Source organism: Ctenocephalides felis, unplaced genomic scaffold (genome assembly GCF_003426905.1).
Source record: "Ctenocephalides felis isolate EL2017-DRISC unplaced genomic scaffold, ASM342690v1 CF-g0.4_SCAFFOLD_01886, whole genome shotgun sequence".
In the NCBI taxonomy this organism is placed as follows: domain Eukaryota; kingdom Metazoa; phylum Arthropoda; class Insecta; order Siphonaptera; family Pulicidae; genus Ctenocephalides; species Ctenocephalides felis.
The window spans coordinates 180068648-180093436 of NW_020538040.1; the positions used below are offsets into that span (position 1 = coordinate 180068648).

General features: G+C 32.4%; 1 protein-coding gene across 1 annotated transcript in view; it reads left to right on the plus strand.

Moving 5' to 3' along the window:
* Window positions 1-24789, plus strand: part of LOC113377593 (GATA-binding factor 2-like) — a 315883-nt gene that overhangs the window by 284072 nt on the left and 7022 nt on the right. The window contains exon 7 of the mRNA XM_026617961.1: window positions 17763-17897. Coding sequence (XP_026473746.1) covers window positions 17763-17897 — 135 coding nt within the window. The remainder of the gene's footprint in view (window positions 1-17762; window positions 17898-24789) is intronic.

Here is a 24789-nt window from a genome sequence, read left to right on the forward strand (position 1 = left end):
ACTCAAGTGCAAATTTGTTGTCGTACTGCTCGATACGAGCTAACTGATATTGATATTGAACCCTGGATTTAATTCTTATCCATTACAACCACGATGGGTTGAATTTTTGAAAGATAGTATGTATTACTATGTATTCAGTGCTGTCGATTTTGTTTTGGTCGATAATAAATCGTCGATCGCATTCCTCTCGTGTTCCTGTATTTGCAACCTGCAATTCGAATGTCAAACCTCCTTCAATGGTTTACACACAAAAAAGCTTATGATTAAATGGCAAGCGCACACAGTCTAGAGGCGTATTGAACACCTTCTTTTTATATTTTCATGAGAATGATATCCTCTGCAACTTATTATCACGACACCCTGCGCGCGCCGAGCGATACCAATCGATTCTCTCTTGTTTCACTCCCACATCGTGAGTTATATACACATAGTTGTATATATATATATATTATATATAATAATATATATATATACATGTATAAATGTGTATATATGCAATAACGCTTGCGCGTACTCGCGTACCTACATAGGTAGAACAATATATACATATATTTTTATATATATATATTCCCAGTAAGAAGGGGCGTTTCCCATTTAGAGTATGATTTATCTCATAAACGTGAAGCCAACCGTGTTATATATATATATATATATATATATATATATATATATATATATATATATATTTTATATGTGTGTTTTATATCTATATGTCTATATATATATATATATATATATATATCCTATATATATACCTATAAAGAAAAGATGCCAATATGGAACAGATTTATTGATTATATTCGTAAATAAAGGTTCCTAAACGCATAACAAATATTGTCCCACGTGCAAATTCCGTGAAAAAATAACTCTTTTACAATCACCACTAGTAACATTTATAAAAAATATACTGTAGATTTACCCTTTTTATAGGCGTCGCATATAGGCGACGATTTGTATCAGGGTCGTCTATGGACGACATTCAGTGTGTCGACTTTTGCTCCAATATTTTACTCTAATTGTAAGTAAAAATCTTCCGAATTTTGTTATTGTTTTGTAGCATTTTAGAAGTGTATTTTTTATTTTTTAAATACATTCTCATCGATGATAGGAATATTTTGGGTAAAAATACTTAGGCTTGTCAGCTCGTACAGCAGCGTTATTCCTGCAAAAAAAAAATCTCGTAACAAATGCCTAATGTATGTCTTATTATTAGTACATCTCGAATTCTGATTATTGTAAATAGTTTTATGAAATTGGTTTGAATTGTTTAATGTCCAATGATGTCTTTGTGTAATACATATTTAACAATTGAATGTTTTTAGTTTATCATGAGCTTGATTTGTTTGATAATAATACCGACAAATTCGTATTTAGTGAACAAAAAGAATTAATTGTGCTTATAATTAAGCCTAAGTTAAGTTCTTATGGACATGAAGTTCATATTGTGGATATTGATTGGAATTCAAAAAAAAAACATTTTACTCATTGTGAGCTTTTAAGCTCTCTGTTCTACAATATCGATCACATTCGTATTAACCACTCTAGACTTCCTTTATCAATTATATTACGTGGTAGAATTTTTACACCATTCATCTAATTCTGAAACAAGACAAGTACTGTTATTTTCTATTATCTTTTTTATACTTGTTTGCAGCTGTCTATTTTCTACGACAAAGTTTAAATCGTCTATTTATTGTCAATACATAAATATTGCACAATAGAGTTAATATCACACAATTTCATTCCCCGAGTTTTATTTCATTTCTGATGACATTTATTTATCAAAGAACGTCCTTGTAATATAAACTTCTTTTGTTTTGCAACAGAGACACAATAAACATCGATGCAGATATATCTACCAGCTAATAGTGTAGATTCGCGCGGCTATTAATTATTTACTATTAAATGACCATCGATCGCGCAATGATACGACTCAGTCGATAGGCGATTGGCAATTGTAATAACTCACTGTCGAAAATTCGAAGAATTCAATTGCAGTCGAAATCCTTGCACTTGGGCATTTTTCGCGTATTGTTGGCAGACGGCTATCGGCTAATGCGCGGATCAGAGTGTTGTCACGGCCGAGTGCCCTACCCTGCATATTTACCAATATATTCACTTTCTGTTCAACGGCACCACGGCCATGGGGCACATTGGATCATAACACATAAACCATCGATCTGTAATGCACAGAGTCGTATAATAATATTAAAGAACACTATTCAAGAGCATCTTGACTCCACCGCTGCCACCACTTTTAAACTTAAGACATTTGTTGTGCAATCCATAACTTCACTTAAATCTAAAATTCTATTTGGGACAACAGTTCATTTATTTCTTAAAAATAAACTTTTATTTAATATATATCACAAAGCTACCGTTCTTATGATCAGCGATTTGGTGATAATTTAATAATTATATAAATGTCAGATTATTAGGCTAGCGCAAAATGCAATCGATTGTTGCATAATTTTATTGTATTGCTAGCCAACTTGAGATTTGAAACAGTTCACTTTCTAGAACTTCAAATTGGTTTTAGTTAAGCCAGTTAACTGTGATTGACGTGTATACTCGTCATGGAAAAATGACATAATTTGTGTATTGAGGAGCATACTCGTCATTGGTCATATTACATTTTTTGCAAACAGAAACAAAACACATTCTTAAATTTCAAGATGTTTGAAATATTATGAGCTACAACATTTAACCATCATTCTGAGGCTTTGGGAAATTCTGGGGTTAATGCAATCGTTGACTGTGGTGACAAGACATCAAATTTATTTAAAGAAGATTCTGCATTAAAATTTCTTTTTATGCAAAAAAATTTTGCATTATTGTTGACTTGCAATTCCAAGATGTGGACACAATTTACTTACCAGATTTAAAATTTGTATCTGTTTTCTTGGGTGAGATTTGGGGATGATGGTGTTAGAGTTCAGTCAACATGGTCCTAATATGATTAATTATTTTTGATTATTATCTGGTTTATCTTACATCAATTATAGATAACATGTGTGCTCTTCTTAATTATAATTGCTCAATTATTATTGCGGCCCTGTCTTGTAGTGATTCATAGGAAACTCTGCACATAGCTGCAGTTCTTATGGTCAGTTCATTTTGTACCTCTCTTTGTTCTCGAAGAATTGCTGTTAGGCGGTTGCGCAACCGAATATCCGCTCGGTGTAATCCTCTGACTTTTTATACGGCCGTCGTGATCAAACAGTACGACTGATCGATAGTAATAAAAAAAGCAAACGCGTTGGCTAACAGATAAATCACCATCCTTAATAAATATATCATTCCAATACAAATAACGCATGCAAAAAACCGACAGTGCGTTAATCAAAATTTTTTCTATTAAGAAGGTATCAAGTGTTTATATAGTACGGTTTGTAACGCTTTAAGAATGCATAAAATGAATAAATGAATAATAAGTAATATGGTAATTTCACTGTTTTATTTAAATGGTGTAATGATGGTTATTTACGAGGGCCATCTTCGTGTATCGGTGGCGCGTAATTCAAACGCTGCTGTCAAGATTTTATGTCGTTCACGTTTTCGTAGCGTTGAAGAAAGAAATAGCACACTAATATATTTCTGGATTTCTTGCTGTGCGTTTTTATGACGTGCGGCAACTTAACGATAACGTTTGTATTCACGTCAATATTATTTCAGTTTCGTTTTCTTAATTCGCCTAATCCACAATGTACAATGACGACAGTTTTAAGGACTGTTTTCATATACTCATGAGATAATCTTGATTATAATATATTAAATAATGGGTAGCAGTAAATGAAGGTCCAAATCGATTCAAGGAAGAATGATGTGATGGATTTTCAATTGTCGTCCAAATCGAGCTCATTTAGTTCAACAGCAATCAGAACCTTAAGTCCTACGAGCTGTTGGGCTGAAACTTCTCCTTCCTTCGTATTTTTTTCCTATGTATTTTTTAGATGGTAACCCAATGGTTAATCCATCCATATTTGATGATTTTTGTTATTAGAATTAATCTAATAGGGCTGACATTTTATTGGTGCAGCAATGCCGGGCAAGGGCTATTTTCACTTGGAAACATATTGCTATCTATATTTTCAAGTGAAAATCGTTGTCACTGCTGCCTGACAACTGGCTGCTCGAAGTGGGTATCGAACCCGGGACCTCTGAAACAAGTCCCGACGCTCTTAACTGCTTACCTACGGGCGAGCCCAATATACAAAATTAAAAAAAAAAAAAAAACTATAAAAGCTTATATTCAAACTCATAGCTAAGCAAAGGCTTATATTTAAGCTTTTAGTCAAAAAAATGATGAGATTGTAAAATAGATAAGGTTTACACAAAAAAACTAATCTCCAAATTGCACAATTGAAAATTAACAATTTTATCATAAGTGCAACTTTCTGATGCCTCTTTGACAACACATACGTGAAGTTAGATGTTGTGTGTAAAACGTCTGATCGCACAGCAAATACGTAGCATTTTGGCAGTTTGTTACTGCCAACTCATATGAAGATATTTACGTAACATAGCATTATTATAACATTACTATTTTATCCGAGAAGTGGCTCGTTAATCATTGTCAACTGGTTAATACAAAATGTATATTGACTATAGTTTTGAAGATTGTTTTTATGATTTACTTCAGAATTTATCATGTTCTCACAACTTGCTATTATTCATTAATTTCCTGTTCAAGTTTATAAATTAAATTTATTAATTTTCTCAAAAACCAACCCCATATTACAGTTGATTTCATTCAATTTCGAATTCATTCCCATCATACTGGATCTGTCTTTGTATCTCCATCGATCCCAGACTAATTCACTCTCCAAATCTTCTCTATCCCGGTATCTATCTCAGAATTAACATGTGCGCAAGGGTGTCGCCGTATAAGTTATAATTAACTTAATAATATTTGAATCGAGAGGCGCTGCTGTGAATTGTCGATATATACCTTAATCCCTCGGATGAAAACGGAGGGAGACCGATATTATGATCTAATGCTTTGCTTTGCTTGCTGTGTGAATAATATAATAGAAGCAAAGGGCTACATGGGGTGGCGTTTTCTATCATTTTCCTACCCGTTTTGGCAGCCATAGCTCTTTTCCGCGCCGACTTCGGCTTCGGCTTCGGATCAATGGTCCACGCGACGGCGCGCGCGCCGTTAAGACCGACTTCGGATTTTCCCCTTTGTGGGAATGATTATTTTCAACAAATAAAGACTAGTGGTGCATGGCATCGTGCCTTAGGGCAAATTGCTGGAACTTCCCGTATGAGAATCAAATATTCCTGGAAAAAGTCAATAATCAATAAATATCGATCAATTGTAATAACAATTGTTTTAGATATATTCCAAAAGATAATTATAATTACTATATATTTTATCGTTTATATAATATGCTGTGAATATTTTATCGCACAAAACACTTGAGAATGTTTACATTATCAAGAGATGCCGAATGAATCCATCTGAGGCTATATTTTCCAAGATAATGCATATGAAATGAATGAGTTGTAAATTTAAAATTTATATTCTAAGTATAAAACTTTGTATATTTTCTTCAAAATTTAGTATTTTTTTTTTGAAAATTTCGAAATCTGCTCAACCGTATAAATGAACTTTATTAACTAAAAATCTAGGTATGGAACCCAAAAAAATGTAACAAAATTAGTACTATTTTTTAAAATCTCTATAAAATATTTGATAAGTTTATGTGCCTTTCCAAAAATTTAATCAATTCTTTATTTCGTAAATGCAAGTAAAATATTTTTGAATCGTTCAAATCGGGTGCTCTGTTGCATCAAAAACTGAAATACCATTCTTGGTACTTTTTGCCCCGTATCTTGGAAACGGCTAAACCTGCCTTTGCCAAAAACTAATCAGCACGTTTCTTCATCAATGCAAATCGAATGTTGTTTGAATTATTCAAATCGGTTGATCCGTGTTCCCAAAATCGTCGGCAAAAAATTGTATCCGCATACACACACATATACATCCATTTTTGCTAAGGTGTGCCAAAATGTTCAGAATCGTTTGAAACGTAAAGATATATAAAAATTTTCATTTTTGATTTTTTTTGCTATTACATTTGGAAAGTTAATAAAAATAATAATAATCTGTAACACAATTGTAGTAGTTTATAAAAAACTACCGTAAAATAAAATCTCTCTTTAAACTATAAATTACTAAACATTTGTAAATAATTTTATTTTTGTAATAAAATTTCATTTACCATTTACCATTTAAATTGTTGGTTTGAAATATGTATTTGATATGCAAAACGTGAGAGATAATTAAAAATAGTTTATTTAAAAAAAGTATTTTAAATATTAATATTTATAAGCCAAAATTAACGATGCATCAAATGAAATAACGTTTTACCTAGTAATAAAGTGTCTTAACCATTTTGCAGAATTTATATTATAAAAACAAAATGGCAAGAACACACGCAACTCATTATGATATGAAGATATATAACATATGAAAATGAAATTGAACTGATATAAAATTTGTGTATACTTATACACGTACATCAAAATATACAATTTGATAACACATACGTGAAGTAACTAAAGTTAATTTTCTGACGTTAGTGTCTTTTGGAGGTTAGGTCTTATATATAAAACGCTCGATCGAATAACAAAGACATAGATTTTTGACAGTTATCAGATTACCAACTTTTACGATTATAGACCCGTAATAGATCATTTCTATGTTATCCAAGAATTGGCTTCAAAATTTTACTTCAATTCGGACGACCCAAGACTATGCGCAAAGTTTAATGAGCACGCCATAGTTAATTAGATAACCACATGAAATTATCTATTAAAATATACTAGTTTACAATATTATCTATTATCGCACACGAATTTTACATCTAGTAACACGATTTATCGATTCAATCGGCGCATATCCGAAAAGCAAAAGGCGTAAGGAAATCAAACATCATCGGCCAAAGCCGCATTTCATTCTTCATCTTTTTAAAACGAAACAATCAATAAATGGAATAGTTAAAAAAAATAAATAGACAATGAAAAACGGCATCCATCACTCGACAGGCCAAGTGCATCGGCAGTAGTTCTATGTGACCAGATCGGAATGGATACATATTTTTCAATACGAATGTTTTATTTTGTTTTTTAATCGTGTTAGATTTTTTTTTAATATCTCTTATGTGTGTGATCATGTATTGTTGGACTTTTTTCCATGATCTTCTTCATTGAGATGATTCCACCACGGTGCGATGTCAACTGGATTTGACAAGCTTTTAAGCAAACAAAGAGAACTTTAAATGGATTCATTGTATGATCCGATTGAGCTTCTTACTTTGTAGTATAGTCACAACGTGTTTTATGTAATACATATATGATATAAAAGCCCAACCGATTCAGATGTTTCATTACAACTGGTTTTTGATATACAGAATTAATACAACGCATCATGTCAAATTAATTTAGTTATAACACTTATTATTGACTTCTCAAACTCGCGTTTGTAAATTCATAATTATCCGCACATAATTGGCAGGATCTATTCTTCCTTCAGACCGAAGACGGCCGTCTCGACAATATTGGCGATTGAACTCGCTTTCAAATTAAATTTAGAAATTAATTAAGTTTTTTTCGTCGTCGTTTTTCTTAATACCAATTAAGAACCTGATTTCTCCAAGGCAATGTGCTCCATATTGACCTTACAGGATGATCGGGCGTATAAGTTTTTGTGTGTGAGAGCGGGGTGTGTGTAACAATGTAGTGATTTATTCCTTTTCGATATTATTTTTTTAAGTTTCTTGACCTGAGCACATGTGCCGCCAGATTTAAACGATTTATGCAATGGCTTTCGATGTACGGACAAAACGGTAACTGGTAATAATTGTCGAATGATAAAAATCAGTGTAGGAATAACATTGGGCGATTTGTAATGTGAGACATTACTCATAAGAATAATAAATATTCATTAATTTATAAGTATAAGAAAAATCACAAATTTGTGTAACCTGTGCCATCTTCCATAACAGCCGCCTATAACACGGTACTCTTACAGCGCGGTTTTTGTTTCAACAGCTTATATGTTCTTTCGCGCAACTTATGAATGACTCCAGTTTCTAGATATTATATAATCAAATTGAAAATATTTCATGGGTGAGTTTAATTGTCAATTACGAAATAATAATAATGCTAATAAACGTGCATATCATACTACTATACCTTTATTGCAAATTGCCGTTACTAATCTGTAATTGGGATCAAATCATTTGCTTTGTCATAACAATGTAAACTCACATGATGGCTCATTATAAGCTTTAACATGAACGTTTGTTTCAACGCCGTCAAACTCATCGTATGAGTCCGACGATGAATACTTAGCATTGTTCAAAATTGGCGTCTAATAACGAAAAAAATAATATACGATCTAATACTGGCATGTCCACATGTGAACATTATTCGATGGCCCCGTTATGGTACGTGGTTAGCCGATGACGTGACTCTTTTGAATAGGAGAAAAAAAACTTATCACGAAATTCGCCGTGTAATTTTAATTATGAACAAAAGCCGATATCAAATCTCGCATTGTTACGCTTCGTAAACGTGTAGAAGCGATGCTCGTCACGTTATCGAAGAGAGTAGATTCACCGGCGGCGGCGTATGCCACCGCAAATCGCAATGACATCTCATGTTGATGTTGTTGATCATTTTCCATACTAACGATTTCCAGTTCACTGCACGGGATCCAAACACATGCAACAGAGTTTTCAAAACCAAACAACTCCTAATGAAATTATCAACAATAACATTTTTCTTACCTTTCGGTCCAAAATCATCCCAAAGCCTTACATTGGACTAATAAAGCAGCAGAACCATCTAATAAAATTATCAAAAATAAAATTTATGTCTTATTAACTTCCCGTAGGGTGAATTGCATATTTTTACTTTTCAGAGGTTTCTGAACATTTTAGCATACCTCAGAATAAATGTGTGTATGTGTTGTGTGTGTATTTTGTGTGATACAATTTTTCGTCCGCGATTTCGGGCGCAAGGATCAACCGATTTGAAATATTCAAAAAACATTCGATTTCTACTGTCGAGGAGTTTTTGACAAAGCCAGGTCCAAACAAAAACAAATTATTTTCAAAAAAATTTTTTTTTTGATATTGATTATTCGGATTTTAACTTTAATTCTAGCTAAAATTCTAAAGCTTACTTATATAATTGAAATATCACTTATAACAATATATTTGAAAACATTCAACATTTTTCGAATACTTCATTACGCTACGGAAAGTTCCAGCAATATGCCGTAAGGCACTATGCCCAAAGAGTTTGCGTTGTATTGAATTAACAAGTTTTTCTATAGCAGGATCTTTTTATAAAATTATGAAAAATAAAACTTTTTTTACTTTCCGCCTAAAATTTCACCCAGGCTTGTATGAAACATGGTGCTGGAACTTTTAATAAAATTTCAAAATAAAACTATCACTTATATTTTGGCTAAAAAATCGATCATATGCTGGTGTAAAAAATAATATTTAATGGTATCCCTTAGGAGTTCCACAATACACTTATATATCAGTATACTTGTACTTATATATTAACCCTTTCCAGTCGGATGCCGCCGCTCTGGCGGCAAAATTCATGAAAATTTTGGAGTTTGCGATTGGAAAAGCGTTAATACACAAATATATACGATATTAATACACTGATCCCCTGTTTTACATGGTACTCGCTCTCTAGGTTTTCGATCTTACATGGTTTATGAAAAAAAAATTATACAAGTTATTAATTTTGCATTTGCACAAAATAATACACTAAACTATAATTTAATTACATATACAATAACATTTTTATCGTTTTACTGTTAAAATATAACACTACAATTAATATTATATAACTTAAACACCATCAAATTTGTTTTGGTCATAAAACGTAGTGTTTTTATTTATCTACAAATTTCCATCATTAAAAATTTGTAATATAGCATACATCTATACTTACAAATTTTTAGTATGATGGAAATATGTAGATAAATTAAAAACACTACGTTTTATGATCCAAACTAAATTTGATGTGTGTATAAGCTAGTTTGTTCGGGAAACCAAAATAAAAGTAGAATGTTAAGTCCTATTCATTACAACTTAAATGAATTTGTAATTTCAATTTTTATGTATAAAGAAAATGCAATATTTAGGATTTTTTATATAATTGAAATAAATTAAGGTTTGATATTAAAAATATTAATATTTATTTTTCGTTTATTGTATTAATTATTCATTATATTAAAAACTAACAAAAGGGTCTTTATTATAGTGATTTTCGATTAGCACGATTTTTTCATGTAAGAGTTAATTTTTCCAACTACACGGTTTTTATGGAACCTTCCGGGTAAAATTGTGGTACATCCAATAAAATAATCATGTGTATAAATGTGTTGAATTTAATTGCATTATAGTAACATTGATGTTATTTATGTATAAAAAAAAAATATGTATATTAATATAATAATTAATGAATTAGAATAAATAAAGTTAGGCAAACTCTGAACGTCGGCTAGTGTTATATGCACATCGCACGAACGTAGTCTACGTCGGGCATACGCCGGAATGCAAATACTAATTAATAAATAATAAACTCCCTTTCCCCATAGCGCCATATTATTTTGAGAAATGTATATCACGCTATAAATATTATAATAATACCGTTGGCAATTAGCAATTACCGACTGGCTGTGACTGCTGCGGAGTACATGGACACATTACGATGCCCACGGGAACGCGCTTAAAAAATATATATGTGCGGCCGGCTTTGCACGCAGCTATGTGGATATTGTTGTTGTTGGTTTTGTCTAACTGATGCCTTTGCCTGCCTGGTGATTCTATAGTAATATATTTGTATAGTTGTATAGTAGTTTCATACAGCCAAAGAACACACGCAATGGCGCCGCATTCTATTCCGTAACTATCCGACAGAGTTGTCGCCGTAATGGATGGCTGGACTGGTGGATGGAGTCTAAGCAGATTGGGGGACTCTGGAAATAAATACACATATGTCGACTTGGACATAGAGGAGGAGGCTTCTTTGTTTAGTGCAAAAGTTTTAGATATAAGAGAAATTCGATTAAAAATAATAAAAATTTGAGATATTTCTGCTTGTTTTCACAAAGTACTTCCATTAGCTCATTTATTTTTCAATTATTATAAAAATATCTTATGCAGAACTATTATGGACCATAACATTACCACGGAAAAAGCATTCAGCAGATTTCTTGGAGTAAAAGTTTTTTAGCCGTGACTATGGAGTAAATCTTTGAAAATGCAACGGAAGTTGCGTTACGCCGGAACTGTTTGTCGATTGTGATTAGTCGTCGTTTACAAAGTACTTCCATTAGCTCATTTATTTTTCAATTCATTCAGCAGATTTTTTGAAATAAAAGTTCTTTAGTCGTGACTATGGGGTGAATCTGTGAAAATGCAACGGAAGTTGCGTTACGCCCGAACTGTTTGTCATTCGCTCCCGATGAATTTTTTTCTATACGGGTCGATTGTGATTAGTCGCCGTGTCAAATGAATAGAGATCTTTCGTAGTATGGTGGAAATCGGACTGTCATTAGATTTTAAGGTAACATCGTAGTACAAATCTTGATTTAATATAAAAATACTTGAATCAGAAGAATATTTTACCTTGTCTCCCGTAAATAATTATAATTAAAATAATAAAACAAATGAAACATTTGTGCCATGTAAGAAACTTAAAAACAAAAACCCAATTCTTTGATATTTTTTTACAATGCACTATAATTATTGTTATATGATGCTTATTGTTTTAATGCGGATATGGAAGTAGAATTTTGTTTAATATAAGTACTGTACAGCACTAAACCGTTTGTTTGCATTCTGCACGTATTTATAGTTGAATATATGTATACTGATTCGCGTAAAATATTTTATTATACTAAAATAACCATAAATGAAGTCTATTGCTGGCCGCAGTGCCGTAAATCTAATGTTAATGTAGTGCCGACGTATTATATATTAAATTTATAATTTTATTGAAGGTGCACGGCCATTGAATTGATACAGACGTGTGTTTTCTTCGTTTGTATAGTTTTGTATGGATAAGCTCATAAGCGTATTATTTGCTGAGGACGATAGTTGAAAATTTTCAGCTGGTGATTTAGCAAATTTACTTGTACAGCTGGATAAGAGTTAGTCAAATGTTTTATCAACATATAAGGACATAAAATATAAAATTGCGTTTTACGCAATATTAACATCTAGAACCTAACTTAAGTTTGACTTCAGGCGTATGATATCATGAGTGACAACAAAAAGTTCTACTTATGATAACATTGTTATTTGGCATTTCCACCATTTGAAGGTTAGGTTTTAGAAATAGATTTAGAGTGCACAGTCAAAATGTAAAACCTCAAAAAATAATTATTAGCTCAAATTTTTTTTATTAAATTATTTTTTCTTATTCTCACGCGCCTTTCAGAGGACTTCTCCGGTGACTCCTTTCCTCTGTGGTCAATCGTATCGAATCTTATCGAATCGTATCGAGTCCTATCACGGTGATCTACCTCCCAATTAAAACTGACATGTTACAACTAATACGGTTGTGTTGTGCGCTCATGTGTGTACCTGTGTAACTGTGTACCTGTGTACCCGTTGTTGTCTTGTCGTCCGGGTCTCCGTTGTCTCCTAACAGGAGTCATCGTATGTATTTCGATTAAGGGTATTAACAGCGGCATGCACGAGTTAATTAAACCTGTGTCATCCATCCGATTCAGGACAAATACTAACTTCGATTTCTGTATTGGTATCTAGCATAACATATCTTATCGCATAGCTAAGTGTTTGATACTCATTGCTTTCTTGTACTTCTCTGATACAAGATGATTAGGATGTGTTCGGTTCGACTTTATGGTTGGGGATAAAAGATATTGGAAAATTCACTTTCTAGGAACAAGAAATATTAGAGAAATTTTGTTTTTATTTGCCTGATAATTTTCTTTTTTTTTTTAGATATTTGTGTTTCAGACCTCACGCTTCATTAAATATATTTTAAAATTACTCACTCATATAATACTTTGCTTAAATTTGTCTGAATAATAATATTTAAACTTGAAGAATAACGTTACTACTGAAATTTTTCACATTCTTAACCAGGCCAAATTTTGCTCATAAAAATCAGCAAAAATGTATTTTACTCACTTGCATGGCATCGTGTCTTAAGGCACATTACTGGAACTTCACATACCGGAAATTTTTTTTTTAAAAAAAAGCTAAAACTTTGCTAATTTCAATTTCTTATTTTTTAATAAATTTATATTGATCTTATGATTAAAATTAATTTTTTAGAATGTTGTACATTACAAACGATTGAATTACCTGACAGCCACTACCTGTACATTTATATGCAATTATTATAATTTGATTTGAATTAATGTACTATGATTATAATAAATCTGTATAGTGTTATATTATTCATTTATAAATAATAAACTCGTATTGCAAAGATCTCTCCATAAAGTTCAATGATTAATATGAACCATTGCACTTTACTGAGTTTAGCATTTTAATAAAATCAGTTGATTGATAATCTGGTCTCTATTTTTCTTGAAAGAGCATAAATTTATTTAATTATGATTAATTTTTCTGATTGATATTGAACGGATATAGTTGAATTATAAATGTATTGACAAGATACGATTTATTGCGTTTCCTCTGCGACATTGGATAAAAAATCATGTCACAATTAGGCTAATGTCAAATCAACATCCGTTTTTGACAATGTTATGCACGTCTTGTGGTTGAAAAACGTGAACTTAATTCACAATGTATGTCTAGTGCATCCGCAGACCACAATATTAATGCAAATATTTCATCCAGATTGGTTGTCTGTCCATCTGGATTGATCGTCTGTCCAGTCGACGTTTGTTCCAATTCAGACTCTCAATTACATTACCGGAAATTCAGCATGCCCATGTATTGCTAATGGCTTAATATACAAATACAAACAACTGCCACGACAACTTCTTGTTTTTCTTCATAGATCTTAATGACATATCGACCACAGTCAACGTGATCATTGATTAACGATGAATCATTCCTGAATCAAAGTTGAATAATAATCGTATATCAATTCATTAATTAAACTAATAAGAGATTAATTTAATATGTGTTAACATGCTAATTTATCATACGGGTTCATTATACTGTGATTTCAACAGATTGTGTATGTTTGATATTATTTTGATTACTGAATGATTCGCTGATCGGATTAAACGAATTATAAACATTTTTTTAAATTAGCATTATTTGTCTTGGTGTTGTAAACAAGCAGAAGTTATTGCATTGTTGTTTCTGATGTAATGGTTGTGTTTGCAAAATAATATTCAAATACCAAAGTATGACTTTCGTTATAAGTGAATAAAGATTCGCCTGTTTGCTTTGTTCTACGTTTATTTTCTAGAAGTCGAATGGAAGCTGCAATAAAACAAGACCATCCTTGAATTCAAATATGTAATTTACGATTTTCAATATCCGATAACATCCATTCGATTTGCTTAAATATCATAAGAACCACCTACCTTTAACACAATCTCTGGTCTGTCTGGCGATCGATTACCCAGGGAGCTCCTTGCAGATTTGGCCATGACCCGAAGACATCTTTACAATTCTTGACACTGAAGAACAACAACAATACGTTTCCCATACCGAATTATGAAAAACGCTAAACACCTCCATCCAATGCAAATATCACTCGCATTGTGTTCTGATGCTAATGTCAGAAGTTATTTAACACAATCACCAGAACTGCCGGACTCTGGTATAATTATATTGTTCATTATAATACTTTTATATTTAGTTTGTGTAAATATAAGATTATTCTTGAGCGGCCTCGAATCTTAATATAGAATGCAATGGATACAACAATGGAGTGCACCACTATAACGTGTAATTAAATTAATAAGTACTAAGAGCGAAATGTACAATCGAGGTTGCAAATAGAGCTAACTCGAATTCATACTTTTCATAGCACACGCCATAGTTATTGTTTAGAAATTATTATATACGATTCGAATGCTAAATAATTATATTGACATTAACTGATAGCATAAACAATATTAGAGCACATTTGTATCTGTTGGCTACACAAGGCGCAACGGAACATTCGCCTATTCAAATTAGGGACCGTTTAGATCTAGGCCATACATATCAATTTGTATAGCTAAATAAAAAGTTAACTAGCTGTAAGTGGAATTCTGTCTTAAGGCAATTAGGGCATCGTGCCTTAAGGCAAATTGCTGGAACTTCCCGTACCAAAAATTTTTATTTTTTTTAAAAACGATTAACATTTTTGAAAAAAATTTACTTCGAAAAAATAAGATTTTTGAGAAACTATAAATTGGACAAAAAATTACTTTTTTTGAAAAAAAAAAATTTTTTTTTTAAATTTTTTTTTAAAAAAAATTTTTTTTTATTTTTTTTTTTTTGAAAAAAAATTTTTTCTTTATTTTGACATATTTTGGAAGATCTGAACTTGTTTTTCAAAGCAATCGTACTGCTTTAACTGCATAGAGACAAAATATAAAGCGCGTAAGCGCGGCGTCGCTGTCTAACGGGTAAACATTGGTACGGAACCCATAGAAAAATAAACAAAATTTAAACTTATTGTTAAAATCTCTATAAAATATCTGAAAATTTGATGTGCATATGTCTAATGATCATTTTTGACCGCCAAATGGCATTTTTTTTTACTTTTTTCGTTAGATCTCCGAAACCGCTAGACCTGCCTTTATGAAAATTTGATCAATTCTTTATCTTGTCAATACAAGTAAAATGTTTTTTGAATTATTAAAATCGGACGCTCCGTTCTCTTAAAACCTGACTTACCGTTTTCGGCACTTTTTGCCCCGTATCTCCGGAACGGCTAGACCTGCCTTCGCCAAAAACTAATCAGCACGTCTCCTTATCAATACGAATCGAATGTTTTTTGATTTATTCAAATCGGTTGATCCGTGTTCCCGAAATCGTCGACGAAAATTTGTATCCGCACATACATACACACACATACATACATACATACACACACACACACACACACACATACACACACACACACACACACACATACATCCATTTTTTCTAAGGTATGCCAAAATGTTCAGAAACCTCTGAAACGTAAAGATATATAAAAATTTTCATTTTCGATTTTTTTGCGATTACTATAACTTACCCTACGGGAAGTTAATAAGGCGAAAATCATCTTACAATTTGAAAAGAAAATTGGTGTTATAAAATTTATAGACTGTAACTAAGATGAATTAACGACAGGTACTTGGAATTGGACATGAAATCCGGTTCGACTTAAATTACTAGGTGGAATTAGCATAACACTTTGTTCTATCGTATAACAATTCACTGGCTGGGGCAATAAACAAACACTGCGAGTCGTGCATGGACCGCGGCAATATGTGTGAGTTTGCTCCAACATAGAGGCTACTATGCAGATGTTGAACAACGAAAAACAACAATAATGAGCAACAGACAATGTACTACACGTGCCTTCACATGAAATACAGTTTTATCTTTATTAATAATAAAAATTGTTATATCAGAAACTACCGCATTAAAACCGGCATAGGGAAGTTAATGAGCACAATATACGCATAATACTCAGCTAGCATCTCTAATGCGGCCTTTACTTTTCTTGGAATACTATTTTACTATATTATGCGATACACACAAACATAATAATATAATTATATTATGATTCTATGCCATAATATCTTCTTCTATATATATAAAAATAAGTCGGGTTTTCCTTCCTGACGATATAACTCCAGAACGCACAACCGATTTCGACAACTTTGCATTCGTTGGAAAAGTCTCGGGCTCCGCAAGGTTTATAGCTAAAAAATTAGTTGTGCATGGCATCGTGCCTTAATGCAAGCTGCTGAAACTTCACGCACCGTAATTAAAAATTCGAGTAATGACATTAGTGAGAATTATCAGAATTATGCTTGGTTAAGTCAACGAGCAATTCTTGCCGCAAAGAATAATGATGTACACGCACTGAATTTCACCATTCAATCAAAAATTGCTGGCTATTTGGTGACATATCAATGATTCTGACTGGTCTTCCGTTTGACTTCAAACGATTGCAATTTCCAGTTCGCCTTGCGTTCGCAATAACAAGTCGCAAGGCCAATCGCTTAATGTTTGCGAGATAAATTTTAAATAGATTATTTAGAAAATCATTGTTTTTCACATGGGCAGTTATACGTTGCCTGTTCACGAGTTGGAAAGCCATCCGCTTTGTTTGTGTTAACGTCAGACCAAAAAACAAAAAATGTGGTTTACCAAAGAGCACTTCAATGAAACGGATAATTTGCGGATTCACTTTCATTTATTTAGAGAAGTACAACTAAAAAACACTTAATTTTTGTAATCGAAATAAATTCATTACTGTTGTATAATAAAATCAAATTTTTTCATCTTTCTCACGAAACCATCTGGTGGAGAAACGGAGTTTGTCGGGTTTGCTAGTTTATTATAATAATAGAATATATAAAATTGCATTTGCAAATTTTCAATGCATTACTCTCATACTTCCTGCCAACCGGATTCCATCTAGTAGTGTGACCGTTAATAGTAGCTTCTAGTATATGTGTGTTCTATCATCTGCGTTTGTTATAAATGAATGATGATCACAAATTAAAGCAACTAAGAAACTAATGAAATGAATCCTTGTTTGCGTTTCAGTCACTGCAAAGTGCGGCGAGGAGGGCAGGAACGTCGTGCGCCAACTGCAAGACGACCACGACCACTCTTTGGAGACGCAATCAGAACGGCGAGCCCGTTTGCAATGCGTGCGGACTCTACTACAAGTTACACAATGTAAGTAGTAAATGATAATTGTAATTGATCGATTTTAGAAATTGTATTTCATTGATTTTGTTAAATAAAACCTTGTACAATTATTGTGCGAGTGGATACCCGCAAATTGCAGAATTATACCATCGTGCATATTCACTATTTCAATAAATTGTGGTGTGTTTGATACTACGCCAATGCCTATTTGTCGATTAATATGATTATGCAAATTTGTGCAACCTGTACACAAATAATTTAGTCGTTGTTAAATATTAATTTTCAAACTAGTAATAAACTGTATAGATTCAATATGTTGGTAATATTCGAAGCTGCCAAATTTTATGTACTTATAGCAGTTGAGCAGTTCTTAAAGGGTATGAAGTCTCATCACCATTATCTCAAAATCAAGTATATTTTAACGATACTATTTTTTAACGATACTATTCTAAAGTATAGACTTTAAAATTGGGCGACGTCGCAAGATATACGGTCACATTGTCAATTTTTAACGTAGTATTTTTTGCAACTAAACCAAAGGTATAAACTATGAAATAGTAGTAAATAAAAAAGTGCAATAGAGTAAAACAGACAACAGTTTCTATCAGATTACTCTGATTATGTCAATTTGTGCAACATGTACACAATAATTAGGTGGTAATATACGAAGCTGCCAAATTTTATGTATATATATTGGATAGAGGTCAAAGGTTCGCGGGTATAAAGTTTCATCACCATCTCAAAAACAAATATATACCATATTTTTTACGATATTATTTTAAAGTAAAGGGCAAAAGATGTTTATTCAACCATCGTCCAAAATTGGGCGACGTTGCAAGATATACGGCCACATTGTCAACTTTTTAACATAGTATTTTTTCGCAAATAAACCAAAGGTATAAACTGTAAAAAGTAGTATATAGAAAGTACAATAGAGTAAAACAGACAACTGTTTAACGAGATTACTCTGATTATGTCTATTTGTGCAACCTATACACAATAATTTAGTCATTGTTAAATATTAAATTTCAAGGTTGTTATAAACTATATGCATTCAATATGTTGGTAATATTCGAAGCTGTCAACTTTATGTATTATGAGAATTATATAAATGTTATTTTATGAGAAAGAGCAATGCCTAAAGGTTTGCGGGCATCTCAAAAACAAGTATATTATGGTATTTTTGCAGTATAATTCTAAAGTACTGGGCAAAAGATGTATAACAAACTATCGCCCAAAATTGGGCGAATTTGCTATCACGAAATAAACGGCCACATTGTCAATTCTTTAACGTAGTATTTTTGGCAACTGAACCAAAGGTATAAACTATAAAATTGAGTAAATAAAAAAGTACAATAGAGTAAAATTAGCGACTGTTTTTATCAGATTTCTCTCATTATGTGATTTTGTGTAATCTGTACACAATAATTTAGTAGTAATTTACGAAGCTGACAAATTTTATGTATAGATTAGAGCAGTGCCTAAAGGTCCGCGGGCATAAAATTTCATCACCATCTCAAAAACAAGTATATTATGCTATTTTTACAGTATAATTTTAAAGTACAGGGGAAAACATGTATAACCAACTATCGCCTAAAATTGGGCGACGAGATAAATTTTGTAGAGTTTCTTAACGCAAGTAGTTTTCCCAACTAAAAAATTAAAATCAAGTAATAAAGACAATTTGAGATAAATTAAATTAATAGTTATTTCAATTCTGATGATGAGTTATTTGGACCAAGTTCCATACGAAAATATGCAGTGAGATCTTTGTGAAAAATGCCCGTGTAATATGTATTTCAAACAGAAGTTCATCTCATGTGTGATATTTTTAATTTAGGAACAATGAGTCTGATTATAATAAATTCAACAGAAATACCAACCAAAACTAGATTTTTGATAGTTGTAAGGGTTGATAAATATAATTTTAATTTTGTTGTTTAATTTAACCAAATGATTAAACTGCATAGCTATCATTGTATCAAGTAGCTATCGTTCTGTAAAATTCCTTTAAAATTAAAAATTAAATAGTAGAACTTTTTACCCCCTGGCTGTCTCTTTTTACGCCTATAGGGTAAGATAAAATAGATAAAAAAAATTTTGCAAACCAGCAAACAAAATATTCCTACAATAATAAACCTTCTGGAAATTTTGCTAAATATAGCTCGATAGTTGTCTGTTTGATACGTTCCAGGTTCCATACCTGGCTTGAAGAGCATGATTGTCAAGCAGTAGTGACATTGGTTTTTACTTGAAAATATAAATAGCAATATGTTTCATAGTGAAAATATTTTTACCCGGCATTGCTGCTTCAATATAAAAAATTGATCAGTGTAATAACAAAACTCATCATATAGAAATGGGACAACTATTTAATGAGTCGCCATCTATAAAAATCGTATCTTATACACTAATTATTCAATTCTATATTATATCATAACTCTAAGTTAAGGTGTGTTCAGTATATATTACAATTTTACATATCCTGCATTTTTAATATTTTTAGAAACTGCTGACTTTCGATTTTGGTGTCTTCTTTGTTCTAATCTGGCGCATTGCCAAAATCATGCCCGCGGCTATATCAAAGTTATTTATTGTTTTTTCCTAAAAACGTTTTGCTCTAAGTTGATTTACTCAAAACAGACTAATTAATCATTCTAATTTATACTAGTAATAAAAATCAATGGAATAAAACGTAATCTTTGATATGTAAAACAATACAAAATACCTCAAAATAATTTTACAAATTGTTCTAATTTAAATTTTAAATATCAAGATAAACTTAATGAGGCGCGTTTAAGAGTATTTTTATAAGCAAGCGAGTTCATAATTCTTGAAAACAAATTTCATTTTTGGAAGTTCGTTCAAAATTGATCAGTCGTAACAGGAATCTAAATAAGATTCATTGCGGTACTGATGAAGATGCTGTTCGGAGGAGTACGCTCAGCGGTCGAAGACAGCGAACGATCTCATCTCCAGCATTTCGCCAATTATAATTTCTAGTTAATTAATTATAAATGTAACAACACTCGGTCGTCTGTCATGGGGGGCCCACTTTACCCGTTGCAAGAGTCGCGGCAGAACAGTGCCTCCTTTGTTCCCCTTAACATCGGATTCAGCGCAACGCTTGTATTTGCTCAACCGACCGACCAGCGGACTGGCGTTCGCCTAATTTATTCACTATTATGGAATTCTTAGAAAAAAGGTAATTTATACGCGTCGCGTTGATACTCATTATTTTCATTTTGTTACTGTTATGTGCACGATTATTTGTGATGGATGCGCAAGGATCGCTGAGCCTACCACACAATGCGGTTAATCACGGCTCAGTCGGCGGACTTGAAAATTTTAGAGGGATACAAAACAACCGAAAATAATATCATAAAAATTCAATTTGACTTTTAGTATTTATACTGCTAAAACCAAACCAACTACATCACAACAAATAACACACAAACAAGACAACAATAACAACAAAAATGCAGGATATGTAAAATTGTAATATATACTGAACACACCTCAACATAGAGTTATGATATAATATATTATTGAATAATTAGTGTATAAGATACGATTTTTATAGATGGCAACCCATTAAATAGTTGTCCCATTTCTATATGATGAGTTTTGTTATTACACTGATCAATTTTTTTATTGAAGCAGCAATGCCGGGTAAAAATATTTTCACTAAAAAACATATTGCTATCTATAAATCAAGTGAAATCAAATGTCACAACAATCATGCTCTTCGGGCCGGGTATGGAACCTGGGACCTCTGATTCAAATCTTATAGTTCTAAGCACTATTTCACGGGGTAAAATACCAAATAGGATTTATAATTGTCTCTTCAAATAGAAAATAATGTATGTAGCTAAATATACAAGTTTACAAGACCGATAGAACCAATTTATTTGATTACGAACTTAGTACTGTAATAGTAAAAAATGAGTGAATATATGGATTTTATTTGATAACTAGGTATTTGCTATATTAGATAATTAGATCATAATTCGAGTAAATGTATCCGTCATCCAATATCAAGCCATTTGCAAATTCAAACCCTCTGCTCTCGCATTTCAGTGAGTTGGCCTGCGGAGTCTTTTACCATAATGTACAATTACTGCGTTTGAAATGGAATGGTGTGCGATTCGTTGGTATATTTCTTTTTCTGTTTTGTCCGTGTCTACTCTGCGTGCGTTAAACAATGGCCGTGTCTGTTTCTCTATTTCACAAAAATAAGCTGTTTTTAATGACCGGACGTCGGAAGCGATGTTGTGTAGAACGGCTGTGCCGCACATTGGGCGCATGTTGCGTTTAAATTTCAACTCTCGGTGAAAACTAACGGAAAACCATCGCGGATAATATGACGGACGCGTGTGATTTGCGCGATTATCCGTTATTTCGAAACCGCGGATTCTATTAAATCATTCCCATTGACGACTGCAGTCAGTCGCATAGAATCGACAAGATGTCTTCATTCCCTAAAACTCTGATATGTGAGAAAGATGAAGAATTTTTTGTTTGTTTTATATTTGAAAAGGAAAAATTTGATTTTATTATACAACATTAATGAATTTATTTCGATTACAAAAATGAATTGTTTTTTAGTTGAACTTCTCTAAGTAAATGAAAGTGAATCCGCAAATTATCCGTTTCATTGAAGTGCTCTTTGGTAAACCACATTTTTTGTTTTTTGGTCTGACGTTAACACAAACAAAGCGGATGGTTTTCCAACTCGTGAACAGGCAACGTATAATATGGCCATGTGAAAAACAATGATTTTCTAAATAATCTATTCGAAATTTAACCCGCAAACACTAAGCTATTGGCCTTGCGACTTGTAAATTGCCATTGCGAACTGGAAATTGCAATCGTTTGAAGTCAAACGGAAGACCAGTCAGAATCATTGGTATGTCACCAAATCGCCAGCAATTTTTGATTGAATGGTGAAATTCAGTGCGTGTACATCATATTTCTTGGCGGCAAAAATTGCTCGTAGACTTAACCAAGCATAACTCTGAAAATTTTTACTAATGTCATTACTCGAATTTTTAATTACGGTGCGTGAAGTTCCAGCAATTTGCATTAGGGCGCGATGCCTACTAATTTTCTTAGCTATAAACCTTGCGGAGCCCGAGACCTTTCCAAAGAATGCAAAATTGTCGAAATCGGTTCGTGCGTTCTGGAGTTAAATCGTCAGGAAGGAAAACCCGACTTATTTTTATATATATGTAGATTACGTGGCTGTAACTATAAAATATGATGTCGAATAGTTTTTTTAAAATTTATTTGTATTTGCATTTATATCCATTTCCTGGTGGCCTAATAAGAGTATAGAGTGCAATTCATAATTAATTCGAGTTAGATATTTATACGCAAGGCATGCGAATTTAAAGCACATAAGCGCTGGCTAATATTGGCATAAGCTTCTTGCACGTCGGTGTTTGGCCAGCCACCAATTTACTTCAGATTCCTATCGTGGATGATAGGTCCACAAATACAGAGTAAGATCGGAAAGTCTGATAGAATAAACTTAGCAGGGACTCCGACTGTGACATAGAGGAACTTGTGCTTTCTGCCCCCTAATGTCTAATATAATAATGAGTCGAGTTTAACTCGCACACATTTCAATGGGAATTCTACATACGTTGTATTATACCTTATATGAGGCAATGAGAATCTACATACAAAGTTATACAATGTTATTCCCGCCTATAAAACAGCTCGGGGTATAAAATGTATAGCAGGTACGCGACTTGTACACTAAATTAATTGATATGATTTATAACGTGTAAGAAATACGACAAGCTACAATTATTTTGCGTCTTTTATTTTCGAAATAAAACGAATGAATTAGAACCGTCGTAACCGCAGAAGTTCATACACGTATTAATTACAGTCATTAGCAATGTATAAATTTGTTGAAACGGACTTGAAGAAAATACAGAGAAATTTTATAATAACATTTAAATATAAAATATCTGAGTAAATGTTTGTGGACCATAATTATAGGTTCGATACGTTATAAAGTATCATTGTATTACGACCATGTCAACGTATGAATAGTTATTTCGCTTCAACAATTTTCAGGAGAAACTTATTCGCAAATATCAATTTCATAGCGACGGGACCTTTTTGCATAACATCCGTATACATACAAATATTGCAACAGTGCTCTTAACTAAATGCAATGGGGTCCTTATTGTGTCCTATTTTTAAATCGTATCAAATTTCACTCCCGGGCCGACTCACCTTTGTGCTTTGAGCTTTCATGAAAAGGACTCTTGAAATTGTAATGTATTTTGCAGTAAAACTTGCGACAATGTAATAATGTGTCCCCTTTTTATATTTAAAAAAATTAATGATATATGTGCCTCTGGTCCCTTCTCATTGGAACTGAGCGATCAGCACGCACCAATGACAAATCACATGGACTTCTGCGCAAGCACAATACAATAACTTCGTTTTGGATTAGCCGAAAATCCACCAGAAATCCGGGCTGGCAAGCGTTGTATTATTTTTATATTGTCTGTCCCAAATTGAATATACTTTTAAATATAGTGCACGATAGTATAACGATAAAAACTAACTAGTGGTGTATAGCATCATACTTCAAGGCAAATTCAAACTTCAAGTACCGTAATTATTTTTGTGAAAATTTTGAAAAATTAGACTTAATTTTGAATTTTTTTAAATAGTTCGATTTTTACGACAATTTTGATGTTTTTTTAATTTTATTTTAATTTTTTTTTTTTTTGAAAATTTTGAAATTCTATAAAAATTCTAATGCCATTCAAATTGGTAACCATATTCTCGAAAATGTCGAAGGCATTTGTTTGGACTATATAAGTGAACTTTAAATAACATAACTCTTGGTATAGATCCCACGGAAATGCTAACAAATATCGTACTCATTATT